Source organism: Oryctolagus cuniculus, chromosome 21 (genome assembly GCF_051225735.1).
Source record: "Oryctolagus cuniculus isolate XC-2025 breed Fujian yellow rabbit chromosome 21, ASM5122573v1, whole genome shotgun sequence".
Classification (NCBI taxonomy): domain Eukaryota; kingdom Metazoa; phylum Chordata; class Mammalia; order Lagomorpha; family Leporidae; genus Oryctolagus; species Oryctolagus cuniculus.
In genome coordinates this window covers 23,811,419-23,830,236 of record NC_142887.1, presented here as the reverse complement: position 1 = coordinate 23,830,236, position 18,818 = coordinate 23,811,419, and the positions used below count along the sequence as shown (strand labels likewise).

Below are 18,818 nucleotides of genomic sequence, written 5' to 3'. Positions count from 1 at the left end.
TAGAAAGTCAACCCCAGGGTCCAAGAAGTGGGTGCTAGATCCCGAGACTGCTGGATGGCAGGCTGAGGGGCCCAACGGTTCTTCTCGGGGTGATAGGGAGCCATGGAAGGATAAGGAGAAGCCAAGGGAGGTGCCCATATCACATCTGAATAAAATCCCTCTGTGCTGGAGCCAGCAGGGGCAGGGTGCTGCTCCTGGACAGCACTGTAGCTCAGTCCTTCTCTGCTGAGCCAGTTACACCTCCCTGGCAGCTACTCGGAACCTGTGCAGGTGCCTGGAGCAAGATCATGACACTAAGCTAAGGGGATCTAATGGTCAACCTGCCAGCCGCTGTTTGTTTTCTTAAGACACGCTGGGACCTGTGACTCCAGCCACCTGGCAGACCAGAACACCTGCCCAGGGTTCTCTTCTTGACACCACCTGCAGTAGGTACATGACGGCACTAGATCCAGCATCCAAGAGCCTAGAGCGCTCACTCCACCACCTACCTGCAGCTGCTGCTGGAGCTGGCCCAGCTCCCACCGGACACTGGTGTTCTCCTGGGTCACCTTCTCCCGGAGGCTCTTCTCAAACACGGACTCACCCAGGGCCTGGGCCAGCTGCATGTCAAACCTGTTTAGGGCAAAACATACACCCACTGTAGCCCCATGGCAGAGGAAAATGAGGCAGGGTTAGGGAGGGGCTCAATAGAAGGAGTTAGGTTCCTGGGAGCCAAGGAAAGAGAGACAGAGATAGATGATGGGGAGGGGAGGGGAGGGAAGGAGGGAGGGAGGGAGGGAGGGAGGGAGGGAGGAAGGAAGGAAGGGAGTTGGATGATGATGGGTAGGTGGGTACATGGATGAATAGATAGATAAATAGATGATAGATGACACAGATAGATAAGATAGGTGATAGAGATGGAGAGGAGAGACAGAATGATGGAAGTATCACTCGATGCTTTTCTATAAGGTGGTAGTTGTGTGGTAAGAATTCAGAGCAAGGTTTTGAGTTTCCACAAAATATTGGATGCTTATTAAAAATCTGATATATGCAGGCAAAGATGAAAAGTATAATACAATTATATGCAGATATAAAAGAAAAATTACAAATACATAAATATATAGAAAAAAGGCTCAGTGAGTTTATTTGTAAAGATCTGTTAGCTCTCCCTGGCTCGGGTTTGGCATCTAACATCCTGACCGATGAACAAACCTACGTATGCACATGTAGTCACCCATCTGTGCTCACACTAACAAGGGGATTCTACGTTGCCTACTTGACATGTGGTCTGGCTGATGTGCTCATAGGCCATGCTGAAGCGTGCTGATGGCTGGTGGAGTGCCAGGCATTGTCACATTATCTCTTGTCCTCACTGTTTTCCCTAGCAAGAAAGCAAAGACTCAATAATCCCTCTGGGAGCCGCCAGGGGATTAAGGAATGCCAAGCTGGCAGCTCCCCTGCTACCTCCATGACGGTGACACTAGGTGAGGGCAAGTTCCAGGAGTTTCTGTCATTCATTTGGGTTGTCCCAGCCTTCTCTCCCCATCTCAGGTGAAGAAACTGGTTCAGGGGCCTTGGCCAAACCTCATCAAGGTGGCACATGGAGCCAGTGCCCCTCAGCTCCCACGAAATTCAAGCAGCAGAACTGGGCCGGGCATTGGGCCTTTGGGGCAAGAAGGGCTCCTTTGTTAAAAGTGGATGCAATGCCCCTTTATACCTGGCAGTCACTCAAAGTCTCAGACTCCCAACAAGGCCGATGACACACGACGTAAGGTAGGCCCCATAGCCCAGAAGCTTTCTGATTGGCTGTTGGTGACATCATTCAAGACGTGCTTTTTGCTGTGAGGATGGTGATGACCCAGCAGCCCCGAGATGCCAGGCCTTTGACCAATACAGAAAGAAACATGATGACGTGATGCCCTCTCTGTTTGCAGAGGAGGAAGTGGAAGTTCAGAGAGAGAGGGTAGTTCAGCCCCAAATCCCCAAGTGGTGGAAGTACACTTGAGCCCAGCTTCCCCAGTGTCTTAGATGGCCCCTCCCCCATCTACCTGTCCGTGCCCCGGGACAGGTGAGGTGAGACATAGGGACCAGGTGTGACTGATGTTCCGGAGCAGTCCTTGATTCAACAGGTCGTCTGACGCCAAAGAATGGACACAGACCCCCACCTTCTAGAACACAGTGAACAGCCAACCACCTGGGCCAGACAGATTGACACACACACACACACACCCCCTCCCTCAAAGAGCAGGCCTGGGGTCCAGCCTCCCACAAATGTTGGAGTCCATGAGCCTCGTCTGGGGCTTACCTCTGAGAGTTCCAACCTTTGTGACTCAGGGGCAGGGTAACCATGGCAACAAGAAGCCACACCCACAAGGAATCTTTCTGAGACACTCTGATGTAGAAGCCAAGGCAGGGGACAAGGTGGGACAGAGACACCACACCCTCTTGTATACACAAAGCAAGGAGGCAGCTGTGTCCACAAGTTGGCTCTGCATGGAGGGCTGAGCCTGCTAGATCCCACCTTCTCCAGGATCTGGACCTCTAGACTGAGGCGTCTGCTGCTCCCATAGGTTCCCTAATAAAATGCTAATGCACCTGCTATCTGCATTTCACATCAAAACGTGCCTCTGCCAAGAGATGGTGGCAGGGCAGACGGCATCCCAAGGTACGGCGTGAAAGGAGGAAGACCTGGGCACTTTCCATGAAGGGCGTCACGAGTCCCAGGAACGAGGGGCTCTGCCTAAGGGAGTGTGGGAAAGCAGAGATGGAATTTTCCTGGCCCGGAGGCCAGCATCCCACCCGTAAGGGAGTTGAAAGGCTCACAGAAGGGGAGTGAGGAGCCCACAGTGAGCACCAAGATGGCCACGGCTGGGAGAAACCTGGGGCAGGAAGGAGCGTCCAGAGCTCTCCTGCTACCCACGGGGCCTGCCAGAGCCGTTCTTGGTCATCGTGACCTGTGCAGTCCAAGGCCACCTCCGGAACATCAGTTTCTCCCTGACCCAGAGAGGCAGTGTCATTTCACAAGGCCACACAGCAGGTGGCCAAGGTGAAACTGAGCCGTTTCCCCCATTTCCGGGGAAGGTTCAGCCAGGCCATCCATGGGGAGGGAGAAAGATAGGCTGTAAATATCAACGAGAGGGGCTGGCGCCGTAGTGCAGCAGGTAAAGCCCCGCCTGCAGCGCAGGCTTCCCATATGGGGGTGGTTCGAGTCCCAACTGCTCCACTTCCAATCCAGCTCCCTGCTAATGTGCCTGGGAAAGCAGCAGCAGATGGCCCAAGTCCTTGTGCCCCTGCACCCACATGGGAGACCCTGAAGAAGCTCCAGGCTCCTGGCTTCAGATCAGCCCAGCTCTGGCCATTGCGGCCATTTGAGGAGTGAACCAGCAGATGACATTTCTCTCTGCTTCTCTCTCTTTCATTTCTCTCTCTCTTTCTGTACCTCTACCTCTTAAATAAATAACTAAATATTAAAAATAATAAAAGAAATATATGCCAACCCCATGGAAGTGCAGTTCTCTACTTGCAACCTCTTGGAAAAGAGACACCCTCAGCAAACTCATGTCTTCACTCACACAGGAATATTTTTCCCTCTTTTGTTCTGGATCTTCTAAGAGAGGCTATGTTCACCTATTTCTTGCCTATGGAGTCTCTGATGGGGCCAGGCTTTCTCAATCCAGGACCCCAGTAAGCCGCTGCCCACACCAAGACAAGACAGCAGAAGAACTGCAGACACAGCCGAGTTGTCCAGGGGTCAAAGCCTCACAGAAGCCAAGGTTTTGCATAAGGAAGCCCAGGAGTGTGGGCCTGGCGACCCATCCAGGCTCCCCTGTCACCTAACGGGCAGCTCCCGACAGGAAAGCAGGTATGGGAATGAGCCTGCAGGTTCAAGGTTGGGATCTCACTTGTGCACAAGGTCCAGTCCCTGTTGGAACTGCTCCCGTGATCTGGGAGTCTGAGGCTGAAATGAGAAGGGCGGAGATTTCTTGGCTTCCTCCTCCTCATTTTCAACAATGGGGTAGGAGTGAGAATCTGAACTACTCAGCCCTACTGCCCAAAGGGCCGTGTCCTCAGCCCCAACCTACCAATAAGGATGAGAAGGGTCGAATGCTCTGCTCCTCAAGGCCACACAACTAGAAAGAGGCGCAGCTGGCACTTGAACCAGAATCGTTCCTTTGGGAGACAGAGACTGACCGCCAGAGTCTGCAATGGCTGGCCTGGGCTGGGGTCAGAACTGGGAGCCAGGAGTTCAAGCCAGGTTTCTCATGTAGATGGCAGGAGCTCTTACTGCTCACATGGCTGCCTCCCAGGCTCTGCCTTAGCAGGAAGCTGGAGTCAGGAGCCGGAGGTGGGATTCAAACCTAGGCACTCCCCTATGGGAGGTGGATGTCTTAACCATTAAGCCAGACACCCACCCCAACCCAGGATGGTTCACTATCTGTGCTCCTAACGACCACGCTAAGCTGCTTTGACCCCCTTGTGACAAATCCTTCATTTGACAAATGTGGATGCTGAAGCCCAGAGCCCGGGGAAGTTCCCCTAGGTCAGATGGTCAACGGATAACAGCCAAGCCTGGGTAAGATAAAAGAATCATTTCTTGCTGGATTCTTGGGAGAGCCATGCAGGGGTAAGATGTGAGGCAGAGAGGAAGAAAATCAATGCGGATCAAAAGGACTAAGTCCCGTGGAAAAGAAAGACTGGCAGATGTGGGGGGGGGGGGGTGTTGCAGGAGAACATGGAGTCCCCACCAGGAGCCAGTCCCAAGGCAGCCCACCCTGCTAGCCCAGGGGATGGTGTGGGCCGCAACTCACTTCTTCTGCTTCTTCTCCAGCTCGTGGTTTCGGCTTTGCTGGTTCTCCAGCAGGACCCGGGTGTCCTCCAGGTCACAGGTCAGGTGGTGGCACTTCCTCTTCAGCTGCTGGGCTGCCTTCCTGGCCCCTTCGTAGGCACCCTGCAGCTCCCCAAGCTGCGGGAGTAACAGAAAGCATTATCCCGCGGTGCCGCTACCGAATGGGCTTTGTAGTTCAAACAGTCATCACTTGGAATCCACAGGGGACTCCTTCTAGGACGCTTACAGACACCAAAAATCCATGAGCGCTCAAGTCCCTTGGAATAAGAAGTCAGAGTATTTGCATGGGACCCACACACCCCCTCCCACATCCTTTAGATCATCTCCGGATGCCTTACAGCACCTAATGTAATGTACATGCCACGTAAACAGCTAAACTCTGTTGTTAGGGAGTAACGTTGAGCACCAAGATGTCTGTGCATGCACAACTGATTTTTTCCCAAGTATTTGCAACACGTGGCAGGCTGAACCCCTAGACACGGGATCCATGGATGCAGGCAGTCAACCGAAGCTCAAGGAGCTGCTGCGGCCAAAGTGAGAGTCATGGGCAGGAGACACTGGAGCCAGAGTCACTCAGTCTTGACCCCCTCTGGCCTGCGGCACCTACAGGAAGCTACTGCTCTGAGCCTCAGTTTGCTCAGAGGTAAAATGGGGTAAATTCACCAGTCTCCTAGGGTTGTTTTTACTTTTTCTCAGTAAACCTTCTGCCAGCAACCCACAGACTCTTTAAAGATGTATTTATTTAGGAGGTAGAGTTAGAGTTAGAGTTAGAGTTAGAGTTAGAGAGAGAGAGAGAGAGAGAGAAAGGTCTTGTATCTGCTGGTTCACTCCCCAAATAGCGACAATGGCTATAGCTGGGCCAGGCAAAGCCAGGAGCTTCCTCTGGGTCTCCCACATGGGTGCAGCGGCCCAAGCACTTGGACCATCCTCTACTGCCTTCCCAGGTGCATTAGCAGGGAGCTGGGTTGGAGGAGGAGCAGCCAGAACACGAACTGGCACCCATGTGGGATGCTGGTGCCACAGGCGGAGGCTTTTCCCCTGCACCAGACTCTCTATCTGCCCTGCCTCTATTCGACATCCCCTTGGGCACCAGATAACTGAGCTGCATCAGTCCAGGGAGGTGAGGGAGGGTGAGCCGTGGAGCCAGCAGAAAGGCACACCTAGAAAACCTGAGCAGGAAACCCGCGGGACGGGCCTCGCCTTTCGGGTGAAAGCTGGAAGTAGTGCCCTGGCTGGGCTGCATGGTGCGCAGCCTCCGAGAACCAGGGGAGCAGAGCCTCCTGCATCCCCCGCAGGAAACACCCTCCCGGGTGCCCTAGTTTAGACGTGGGGAAGAGTGCAACTCAGCATTCTGGCTTTGAAGAAATGGCCTCATTAAAGAATTGCTTTAAATAAGCAAAACTCCGGGTTAATGAAGCCTGTAATTCTAGATTCAGTATTTGAAGGCAAATGGGATGTTTTCTTATATTCCACCACTCTGAAAAGGTTGCAGCTTTATTACTTTTTAATGTAGCATGAATATCCCCCTTCCTCGGGGAGGCTGACCTGACTTTATAATTTGTTAGGGAAAGAACCCAGCTGCTTCCTTGCGGTTGTGCTTCTGCGTTCATCTACAGCCCAGGACAGCTCTGGAGACACGCAACCGGATGCCCATCTTGCAAGCAACCACTGAACCAGCACCACCACCATGGAGGCCACCGAGCTCCCTCCTCCACTGCTGGCAGAACCTGCCGAGATCTCGCGTGCACCCACCTCTGCATATCTTGCACGTTGAGGACGCATCAGCGAGACCGGAGAACAAGCCCCTCCCGTCCCCACCCTACGGCAGGCAGAATGAGAAGTGGGCAGATCAATTACAATACACCATGATCAGGCTCCTACTGGGAGAAGCAATTCAGGCACAGCCCATGTCTGCCAAGACTTTCTAAGGGGAGTGACACGGGGGCAGCATTGTGGTGTGGCGGGTAAAGCCATTGCCTACAGTGCTGGTGCCCCGTGTGCATGCTGGTTCGTGTCCTGGCTGCTCCACTCCCCATCCAGCTCCCTGCTAATGCACCTGGGAATGAAAGAGACGTAGCCCAAGTGCTTGGGCCTCTGCCACCCATGTGGGAAAGCCGTTAGAAGCTCCTGGCTCATGCCTTAAGGTTGGCACAGGCCTGGCCATTGTAGCCACTTGCAGAGTGAACCAGTAGATGGAAGATCTCTCTCTCTCTCTCTCTCTCTCTGCCCCCTTTCTCTCTCTCTCTCTCCCTTTCTCTCTATAACTCTGACTTTCAAAAAAAAAATCTTTAAAAAAATAATAAAAAGGAGTGACCTGTAGGTGGATACCCTAAGAACAGATGGTGAAGGGAAGGATCATTATACTCTTAGAACGGCACCCATGAACTAGGTTAAATCTGTTCTCTTAACCTTAGTATTACAATGGAAATTAAAAAAAAAAAAAAAACAGGTGGGGCTACCTCGGCAGGAGGACGGGGGTGTTCTGTGAAGCAACAACAGTGCATGCAAAGGCCCAGAGGTGCGAAAGCAGCCGGTGTGACTGGAAGGGAGCCCAGGCTGAGCGGCACCGGCTGACTCACGGGAGCCAGCCACGCACAGCTCTTCCAAGCTTGACGGCCAGCGGCACCACGGTGGCAGACGGCAACTGGCCAAGAGTGGTGTTTACACCACGGACACCGGCAAATGCTACAAACGGGGGCTCGTTTCTTCTCTGAAAGCCATCTATTAGCACACCAGTGGTTAGACTTACCAATACAGACTTGTTAGAACGCAGATTCAGGATAACCGGAGACAATGGAAGACAGGCAAAGGGGTCAGACTACCACCACATTCATCTAGAAAGGCTAAGAACACACACACACACACACACACACACACACACTAAAAAAACCTGTATCATGGTAACTTTCCACAAACATGTTGCAGAACCTTGGTGGGAAATGCTTATTATGACAAACACTGCATTAGTTCCAAGATGATTTTTGCATCAAAATAAGCTAAGCTTTTGCCTAAAATATTTATTTGAAAGTCAGAGCTACACCAAGAGAAGGAGGGAGGGAGGGAGGGAGGGAGGCAGAGAGAGAGGGAGAGAGGGAGAGAGAAAGAGAGAAAGAGAGAGAGAGAGAGAGAGATCTTTTAACTGCTGCCTCATTCCCCAAATGGCTGCAACAGCCGGGGATGTCCCAGGCTGAAGCCAGCAGCCTGGAACGCCACCCAGGTCTCGTCATGGGTGGCAGGGGCCCAAGCACTTGGACCATCTCTCACTGTCTTCCCAGGTGCATCCGCAGGGAGTGGGATTGGCAGCGGAGCAGCTAGGACTTGAGCCAGCGCTCATACGGGATGCTGGTGCTTCAGGCAGCAGCTTAACCTGCTGTGCCACAATGCAGTCCTGAAATTTAGCTTTTAATTCTGTTCTTCCAGGAAATGTTTGAAAGGCCCTCATACATAATATATGCATATAACATTGTACATTTTTGACACTGCCTAATGTACTTTTTTACATAGTTACATTGTATTTGCAATGCAGCTTGGGTAACAGCTTTGGCTACAAGAAAGAAAGGGAAGCTCCAGGCTATCAGAAATGTTGAGATACAGGCCGGCGCTGCGGTTCACTAGGCTAATCCTCTGCCTGCGGCGCCAGCACCCCAGGTTCTAGTCCCAGTTGGGGCACCGGATCCTGTCCCGGTTGCCCCTCTTCCAGGCCAGCTCTCTGCTGTGGCCCGGAAAGGCAGTGGAGGATGGCCCAAGTGCTTGGGCCCTGCACCCGCATGGGAGACCAGGAGAAGCACCTGGCTCCTGGCTTTGGATCGGCGCAGCACGCCGGCTGCGGCAGCCATTTGAGGGAGAACCAACGGAAAAAGGAGGACCTTTCTCTCTGTCTCTCTCTCTCTCTGTCTAACTCTGCCCGTCAAAAAAAAAAAAAAGAAAGAAAGAAAGAAAGAAATGCTGAGACACAAAGCAAGAAGCACACTGGCGGCGGTCAGCACAAAAGCTGGAGACGAGGCCCTAGCCCATGGCAGGTGCAGCGACAGACAAAGGCTCTCCCATCCTCACACCCTTCAAAGAGCCGGCACGTCCGTCAGAAGGAACAACACACACCCTGCCCCCTGGCCTGGAAGGAGGGAAGAAAGCTGAGGAATCCTGGCTCTAGCTTAGGGAGAAAGCACTGCCCTAGGGAATCACAACCCCAGGTCTATGCCTCATGTGGGTGAAGACATTACTGGACTCTTTCCACACACTGTGAAGATCTGTGACAGAGAAATCTCCGAGTGAACCCACAGAAGGCGCAATCGAGCTGCTTCTACAGGGATGCACCTGCAACTCTATCATCAGAAGCCTCCCCTCCCATCAAACCAGTAAATAGAAAGAAAGCTAAAATCTCCCGCTTAATATCCGGTCATAATAATAATAATAATAATAATAATAATAATATTAAAAACCAAATAGCTAAACACACACAGACCAAAGGAAAAAATCTACCATGAGAGAAGAGGGGAAGAAAGAAATATCCTGCAATGAAGAAATTCTGCAGCTGCTGGGGTAGCAGGACCTGCTGGAGATGAGCTCACAATGAAAATTCACAAAGCACATAAGGGGAACGATCCAGCCCGAGGATCAGCGTCATCGGGATGGATCAGGAACCGTGCGAGGAGTCCCGGAAAGATCTCCTGGCTGCGGTGTGGCTGGCAGTGGAGGCAAGCACAGGGAGGCATTGCCCTGGCCGAGGTGAGAGATTAGAGGCAGCGGGAGTGGGTACGGAGCGATTATTTTAGGAGCATATTACAATGATCTCAGCCCCAAATGGAAAGTGATTCCCACCAGGTCCGTGCAGCATGGAGAGGGATGCAGTTGGTAGCAGACCCGCAGGTCGGGAAGGCATTTTCCCTTTCCCACAGGAAGCAGGATTTGTAATCCACCACAGGAGTGGATGCGGCAGGTGCCTTCCTGCTCCCGCCCCAGGACTGGCCAGCTCCCTGCTCACTCACAGTGAGACAGAACCCGCCCACCGCCCGGCTCTCTGTGGCCCAGACAGTGCACGCCCTCTTCTTACCTTCTGCTCCAGCTCCTTCCTGGCTGTCAGCTCCGAGTCCAGCCTCTCCTCGCACTGCTGGAGACGCTTCCTGAGAAACTCATTCTCCATCTGGGCGCAGTCCAAGCGCATCTGCCACTCGTCTGCTGTGGAACAGAGCCAGGGAGGCCAGGGTGCGAGCACAGGTGAGCGTGATGCCAGAGTGAGAGTGGCTCTCCGCATGCAACTTCTCAGAACTCAGAGAGTCCCTGGCCCTCAACCCTGGATTTCACACTAAGAAACTGCTTTCAGTTCAAGTTTTTTAAAAACACTTCCTCCGGGAAGCCTGTCCTGATTACTCCCAACTGTCTATACTGGCCTAGAATGGGGTGGCCTTATACCATTTGTCTGTACAAGCTTTGGGTGTTCATGCCTTTCTTTTCCCAAGGCAATTCCATAATAATCCTTAAGGGCCAAGGAACTATTTTCATCATCAGTGACATCCAGAAGTGTTCCCTACACATAAAAGATTCTCTGTAGTTGTTGATATAAGCTCACCATTGCCTAATGAAACCAGAAAAATAATCAGGAAAAAAGAATTATCCCTCTAGTCAACCTTGTTGGGTGGCACGGTTCACACAATAATTGACTGTTGGTTGAATTAGCAAATAAATGAATTAGCAATAATTTAAGGATCTAATAAATGCAAAATAATACTGGTTTGTTTTAAAAAATCATTTGCTCACTTGATTAAAATTATCTGGCGGAATAAAGTGGACTCCTTTAGCTTCTTATGTTTTATTTTTTGGCAATACAAATAATGGAATCATGCCTCTTTAGTTAATGGAGTTGTAGAAAACACTGCATAAGCAGATAGGTTAATATAGAGACCATCAGGGCCAGTGCTGTGGTATAGCAGGTATAGCCACCACCTGCAGTGCCGGCATCCCATATGGGCACTGATTCGAGTCCCGGCTGCTCCACTTCTGATCCAGCTCTCTGCTATGGCTGAGAAAGCAATGGAAGATGGCCCAAGTCCTTGGGCCCCTGCACCCATGTGGGAGACCTGGAGGAAGCTCCTGGCTCCTGGCTTCGTACTGGTCCACTCTGGCCATTGGGGAGTGAACCAGTGGATGGAAGACCTCTCTCTCTCTCTCTCTCTCTCTCTGCCTCTCTGTAACTCTTGCCTTTCAAATAAATAAACAAATCTCTTTTTTTTTTTGACAGGCAGAGTTAGACAGTGAGAGAGAGAGAGATAGACAGAGAGAAAGGTCTTCCTTTTTCCATTGGTTCACCCCCCAAATGGCTGCTGCGGCCGGTGTGCTGCGCTGATCCGAAGCCAGGAGCCAGGTGCTTCCTCCTGGTCTCCCATGCGGGTGCAGAGCCCAAGCACCTGGGCCATCCTCCACTGCCTTCCTGGGCCACAGCAGAGAGCTGGACTGGAAGAGGAGCAACCGGGACAGAATCCAGTGCCCCAACCAGGACTAGAACCTGGGGTGCCAGCGCCGCAGGCGGAGGATTAACCTAGTGAGCCGCGGCACCAGCCAAATAAACAAATCTTTAAAAAAATTAGAGAGAGACCATCTACTTGTTCATCTGTGCATCTGTGTGTCCATTCATCCTAGTACTGATTGCGCATGTGAGTTTGAACTACACACAAAGGATAATGAAATGAATAAGAAACCTTTCCATCTACTTCCAAGATAATCTAGTGGTAGAAAAAAACATGCAAATACAGCTGCACCCCAGTAGGATCAGAGACCTTATAAGAAAATCCAAAAGAGGACTCAAGTTCATAAGGGCAACAAATTTATCTCATTAATCATTGTTCCTTCAGAACACACTCCAATGCCTACCATATAGTAAGTGTTCAACTATTCTCATTGGATAGGTGGATGGATGGATGTGTATGGTTGGGTAGATGGCAGGGTAGAGGATTAACAGGTGGACAGTTGGGTGAACAGAAGGAATGGTGGGTGGATGGGTGGATGATTGATGGATAGAGAGATGAGTGGATTGACAGCTGGATAAATCAATGAAAGGAGGTTGTATGAATGGATGGAGGATACAGTTAAGGTCTTGGAAGAGATGACCCCAATAGGGATTTCCACATCACTAATCTAAGAGAATGACATAATAGTAAGGAGTTAACATTTGTTCAAATTGCCATCAAAATAAACAATACGAGGGGAGAAGAAGCCCGTGTCCCCATCAGGAAAGTGTCTCATAGCAGCAGGCACCACAGACTGCAAAGCAAGAGGGAACATTAGGGGGCAGTTCTGAGCTCTGCATCAGGCCAGGCTGTGGACAAGTGACACGAGTGGGCAACACGAGCAGGCCAGGTGAGGAAACTGTCTTGCCCTCCTCAGCGCCGCCCCCCGCCCCTGGTGGCACTCAATCAGCAGGTGTCATTCAGCCCCTTACATCTGGTCACTGCCTTCCTGGGTTCACGTGATCTCCAGGCTAGCATTCCAAGTTTCTGGAGAGCAGAGCCCAAGTAAAATTCTCCTGTACTCCCCCACAGAGTCCAAGTCCGCACTGGGTGCATATCATACGAGATTCTCTTTAAATATTTAGCCATGCATAAAGGGAAAACATTTTTTATAATTTATACCCCAGCTCGATCCATAGAGGAGGCTGTGGTGCCATTGTGGCGGATATGATTAAAGTGTTTTATTGCTTCTTTCAACTTTCCCATACTTTAGAGATTTTTCTGTAATGAGTACGTATTACTTTCATAATGAAAAACAAAATATTTGTGGGTTGGCTTCCTGGAATGAGCAGCCAGAGCTGAGAGCCTATTTAGCATCATGATGAATGTCCCTGGGAGCCAAACGTATCTCCTTCCTTCGTCCACTCCCCAATCTTCCCATAGAAAACAAACTGGGGAGCACAATTGTTGACATGAATCTCAACTGGACGAAACTGGTGCTGAGACTCCGCTGGGGAAATGGCACTATCCACACACACACACACACACACACTCACACATACGCACACACACACTCCTGATTTGCCTTCATCTGGGTATATCCCCAACATTTCAAGGGCATCCATTCTCTGTGGATGCAGAAGGGGTGATGGAAGGATTTTATAGAAGCTGACACACTAGGCATCCTTTCCACCTGGCTCTGTTAGGCTGGGGAGAGTGAGAGGCGCAGTGGCAAGCTGACAGCCATGTCACCACGCCAGCCAACCGTAAGAGAGGTGTCCTCGGGCAATTGCGGGAGAAGGGCACTTCTGAGCCGGTGCATTGCGGGCGGAGAGTAAGAGTTCTCGCACCTTCTCATCACTCAATGCCTGCTGAGTGCCTGACACAGCTTTATCAGCTCTCAAACTGGAAGAGCAGTCGTTTGTGTCCTATTGGTTGTTAAAAGGACGGTTAGCAATTTCACCATTAATAGTAGTACAACAATAAAGCAGCTAGTATCTGTTTCGTGCTCTGTGCCACCCGCAGGGCTGTACCTTCTTCTATTAATCTATCATCACCTCCATCTGAAAGATGAAGAAACCAAGGCACAACAATTGCTTGGCCCAAATCCAATCATCCGAAGATGGAATCAAGGTTCAAATCCAGAAATTCGATTTCACGGGTCTCACTTTTAACTTCCAAGCTGACTCATTCACATTCACATTTAAAAATGTGTAAGTATGAAGGTGCCTTCCCACAGACCCACTTTTTCCATCCTTGCATTATTACAAACAGCTCCAGCCACAATGATAAACTTCTCATTTGAGCCCTCATTGGGTCACCTGTTCCATTCCAGCCTGTCCCATGAGACTGGGAGCTCCTGGAACACAGGGGCTGCGCCTGTTTGCTCTGCCAAAGTCCCAGGCCCTAACACAACACCCAGCACACAATAAGTGCTCAGGGGGTATCCCTGAATGAATGAATGATAGAGATAAAACAGCAACCTTGTTCCCCAGCGCCCAACCCCCGAGTTCCAGGCAGCTCACCTCCTCCAGGGCGATTCCTTTCCAAGTCACTCAACTGGATTTTCTGCTGGGCTTCTTCCAACTGCTTCTCCACTTCTCCCAGCTTCTTCTGGACTTGCTCATACTTGCTCTGAAAGACAGGGCTCTGGGTCTGCTACGGTTGGGATGGGCTTTGAGTTTGTCCCCCAAGGGCCCCCGTGTCAGGAGCTTGGTCTTCAGTCCGGTGACATTCAGAGGTGGGGCCTCTTAGGTCACCGAGGCTGTGCCTTGGGAAAGAATTAAGGGAACCTTTCTGGAGTCCCTGAGTTCGTTCTTGGGAAAAGCTGATGTCAAAGGAGTAAGCCTGGGCCCTCTCCCTTGCTCTGACTTCCTGCCCTGCAGCGGGCTCTCTTGCTCTCTCTCTCTCTCTCCTCTCTCTCTCCTTGCTCTTGCTCTCTCCCCTGTACATGCTGCTGCCACATTATCATCTGCCATTAGGTCCCCAGCCAGAGGCCAAACCAATGGAGCCACTGACCTCAGTGCACCCATGGTGCCTCCACGGCCAGGGACTGCCTGCCCCCTGCATGGTCGTGATCCAAAAACACCGCCAAGGCCAGGCAGTATCCACCTTCTGCACAATCCCAGACCATAGCGACTTCATAGCCAAGGACAGTGCCTCCGTGGCACCTCCAAAACCAAGCCTCTGGGAGAACTACCCATCCCCCCAGGATCTTGTACATGGAACTCAGTCAACCTGTGCATCTTACTAACCCTGGATGTGGGCACAGGGTGCAGGCCGACCCCTGCCAGCCGGCCACCCTGTCTGGCCACCCCTGCCCACTCACCTTGAGCTCCTGGAGTTCCTGGGAGGCCTGCAGCCGCTCTGCCCGCTCGCTCTCCAGTACCTGGCAGGCCACGTCGCCTTTGAAGCGCTCGTCAGCAAGCTCCGTGGTCAAGTCAGCAATCTGGGGTGGGGGATGGGGTGACCAAAGAAAAGTCACTCTCGGGGCCACCATCCCCTCTCGCCCCTTGTGTACTCCACGGGATCGCCCTGGCTGCCACGGGAAAGCAACCCACTGGTGTGCAGTTCTTGGTCCAACACTCGCTCACTAGCTACATGTTCAACCAGGCAGGATGTCTGTCTGTCAGTGTTCTCAGTGTTAACCGGGGAGGCATGACTTACAGCATGACTTACAGTAAGAGAGAAGACTGAGCACACCCCTGGCCCACAGTGGTCAATTACAAAACAGCCACCGTGGCGGAAGTTCTTCTTAAACAACTTCCAGTGCTCTATCTTGCTAGACCAAGCAACACTCTCCCCCTGATGGACGCCCGGTGCACCTGCCTGCTCTCAGCCACACCTGGCCCATCTGCTCCTTCCAGGTGGCAGCCACACACATCCAATACCAACTGTGTGTGTGCGTGTGTGTTTGTTCCCAACCTATTTTTGCCAGTTGTATTTTTACTGTAATTGTATATTCAGTAAGATATTACATAGACCTACAAAATATGACTAGACAAGGAGTTTCCATGAAAACTGGGTTGAATGATTTGGAAGGAATTAATAAAAGTCAGTTGCTTTTTAAAGTGCTGTCAAACCAGTGGAGGGGAAACAAGCCAAAAAAAAAAAAAAAAAAGACCAGGAATGATAGATTGGGTTTCTGCATTGGAAATCGCATGGTTGTCAGTGAGAATCAAGAGAGATGAGGGGAAGGCATTTGGTGTGATGGTTAAGGTGCCACTTAGGATGCCTGTATCCCATAATGGTCACCTGAGTTCAAGTGTCGGCTCCACTCAACACTCTAGTTTCCTGATAGTGTGCATGCTAGGAGGCAGCAGGTGATAGTTCAAGTACACAAGAGACCCAAATGGAATTCCTGGCTCCTTGATAGTGCCTTGCCTGGCCCTGGGTGTTTCAGGTATTTGGGAATTGAACCAACGATGGGTGATTGTGCGTGTATGTGTGTCTGTGTCTGTGTGTATAGTGTGTGTCTGTGTCTGTGTGTATAGTATGTGTCTGTGTTTCTACCTTTTAAATAAAATAAAACTTTAAGCAAAGCAGCTACAGATCTATATGTTCTGACATCAAAAAATCCCCAAGATTTATCACCCAAAGAGGGAAAAAGCCAAGTGGCAAGAGAGCACAATGGGTCTGATCCTTCTTGTTTGTGCTGGCATAGAATAAAGCCTTCCTAAACTGCTAAGATGGACTGGTGCTTCCCTGGAAGTGTGGGTGCCCAGGGACTCCCATTTCCTTGGACGCATTTCTGCATCATTGATTTTTAACCACTTTCATCATCAGAAAAACATACTCTCCAAAAAGAGTCAAAAAAAACAGTGGTGCTCCAAACCCTGGGGCTGCTCTCTCCTCTCACCCTCTCTGTCGCTTGCCCTCCTCCAGCCCAGCTGCCTTGTACTTTAGGACCACAGGGGCAACTGCAGATTTCAGCAGAAACAGAGCAAAGAGGAGGGTTGGGGGAAGCACCCCAAATTCCCTAAAGAATGCAACATCGCTGACCAATCGAAGAAGAGCGATGGGTGCCGCAGACCAACCAGGAACTGGACATGAGCTGATCATGTATCACTCAACCCCAACTTCAAGCTGTGAGAACCTTCACCCCTAACTCCTTGGGGAGCCCCGAAATCAAGTGACAGCTGCCCAGTGCCTTGCTCTGCACTTTGCAATGAACTCTCCCTCTTTTCACCAGCGTCAGTGACTAGCTTTCTGCACGTTGGATGAGCAGACATGACATTGGGGGTTCTATAGCCATGCCTCCCATTGGCTTTGGGGATTCTTCTGTGTCAGTAGCAAGAGATGGTAGAACCGAGACCTAAACTCAGGTCCATGGGATCCATGGAACAGCCACCAGTTAGGAAGGAGGGGTGCTCCCAGAGTGCTCCCGGCCCCCTCTGGGACGCAGCCTCCTTGTGCTGTCCCTGTTGTCTTTAAAGTCTGCTGGGGATGTGCCTGCCTTGCAGTGAGCTGGGATAGTTACTGCGGTGAAAATCCCAGGACCTGCAGCTCTCCCAGATCAAGATCTCTGAGAGGAGCCCAGCAACTCACCTTTCAGTCTCACGCACAGTGAAGTTCAAGAGTGACTACGACAGAAATCGCCAGGCTCTCTGCCTGACCATGGCCTCCCACTTGGCTTTGGGTAGCTAAGGGTCACTTATACAAAGGCACTTGAGCTGGACCACACAAGGGCCACACAGCACAGACAGCATGCTCCAGGGAGTCTCTGATGGCACCCAAACCCTGAAATCAGCATCCATCCCAAGCCCCAGGATTGTGGTGCCTCTGCCTCAGCCAATTAGAGTGAAATTTAATTTGTGCTAATTGGCCTGAGCAAGGGGAGAAGAAAATTAATTTAATGCATTAATTTTGAGTTTTACAGAACCCGAAGTCTGGAGCCCAAAGGACAATTTGCCTTTTCAAATTGGGAGAATGACAGAAAGCTCTTCCACAGACAAGTAGCCCCTGACCTGCCCCTGTCCCCACCCTGAGGGGCCCAGGGGCTTTTTCCTGGAGGTGAGGAGTGGGCACCATGCCCAGAGCTATTAAGGGATGCAAAATGAAAACCAATTTAACAAGGGGGAAAGATTCATTTGCAAACCCAGAAGGGTCTTCGCAGATTACTCAAGGACCAATTAACTAGAAATTATTCTGAAACTCTCCTTGGATGCACCTCTTGGCCACATCAGCAGAAACGCTCCTTCTACTTAGGGACAATGACTCCCAGGGCCTGCTCCAAAGAATGAGTGCCCAGCACATTCTGTCTGGAGTCAGAGGAATAATATGTCCTGTGCACTGGCATCATTTGCAGCTTTGGAGAGCAGGGGGTGACAGGGATTGAAGGAACATTAAATGTTGAACACATGGAGAGTCCCCAGGGCTGTCACTCTGGCTGATCATTCATGGATCCAGCAGTGTTATGTGAGCACCTACTGTGTGCCAACTCCTGCCTATCAGGAGCCCATGGAAGAATCGGGGAAACAAGTAAATCACAGGGGTACCTGCATGCCTTGGCCAGACCCTGTTCTCAGTGTTTTATATTTAAGAATTCTCAAACTCACAGCAGAGCCTGGGAAGAATGTGGGGGAGGGGGAGATGGAGAGAGAGGATGGTGACTGTGTACAGGGGTGCCCTGGGTAGGAGAGCTGACCTCATGGTCCACAGCATAGTAGCACGACTCTGATCAACAACAGTTCATCATGTATCTCAAAACAGCTAGCAGAGGGGAGCTTAGAGGCTCCCAACAAAACAAAGTGATAAACATCTGAGCTGGGAGATATGCCAATTACCCTGGCCTGATCACTCCCTTGTCTACACGGATCGAGATGTCACACCATACCCTAGAAGTATGTATACCTTACTGGGTCAATTAGAAATTAAAAAAAAAAAAAAGAAAAGAAATTGAAAATTCTCAAACCCAAAAAGCATCCTACCCATAGACAACAGTCAACAGGGATCTTTCACTCCCCTAGGGTCCTCTTCAATTTACCCCAAAAGGATCGGCTCACGGTGACCCTCAGGGGAGAACTCACACCCATCGAACCAAGGACAGACGTGCACAAGACACTGCGAAAGTCACCATCTTTTAAGCCTGTCAGATACCTTCTGAGAAGGAGAATTTTTGTTCTTCCTTTCCGCAGAGCAGGAGTCTGAGGCATCAAGAAGTGACTGAGGGTAGCAGCTGCTAAGCAGCCGACTTCGTCCAGCCCAGGCAGCCTGACTCCAGCCTGTGGCTCTCGAACACTCTGCATCCTGGATCCCCTGTCTGACTCAATCCCCCGACCCTGGGCCTCTGGAGGGTCAGCAGGGCAGAAGCCATTGTCCCTTTGGAACAGAACAGGAAGCACCTCAGAGAGGTGAGGTGCAACAGCCAGCAGGGTACAAATCTAAGGCCGGGCAAGATCCAGACTTCTCCACTCTGTTGGCCAAAGGGAGCCTGTGTGGAGCCCATGGACCCTCCACTCCCATCCCCATTAACCTGAGCAATGAGAAGAAAAAATGAAATAGATCAGTAGATGAAGGGCTGGCCCAGCTGCTGCACCAGCTGGCCTGTGAGC

At 51.1% G+C, this 18,818-nt stretch overlaps 1 protein-coding gene across 4 annotated transcripts in view; it reads right to left on the bottom strand.

Moving 5' to 3' along the window:
* The window catches only part of MYO18B (myosin XVIIIB), a 258,865-nt gene that overhangs the window by 117,370 nt on the left and 122,677 nt on the right, over positions 1–18,818 (bottom strand). For 2 of the 4 annotated variants that reach the window (XM_089322921.1, XM_089322923.1), the window contains exons 26-30: positions 14,594–14,713; positions 13,791–13,899; positions 9,876–10,000; positions 4,788–4,942; positions 489–612 (exon numbers count right to left, since the gene is read on the bottom strand). In XM_089322921.1, coding sequence (XP_089179047.1) covers positions 489–612; positions 4,788–4,942; positions 9,876–10,000; positions 13,791–13,899; positions 14,594–14,713 — 633 coding nt within the window. The remainder of the gene's footprint in view (positions 1–488; positions 613–4,787; positions 4,943–9,875; positions 10,001–13,790; positions 13,900–14,593; positions 14,714–18,818) is intronic. The other 2 variants (XM_089322922.1, XM_089322924.1) reach the window with 1 other exon arrangement.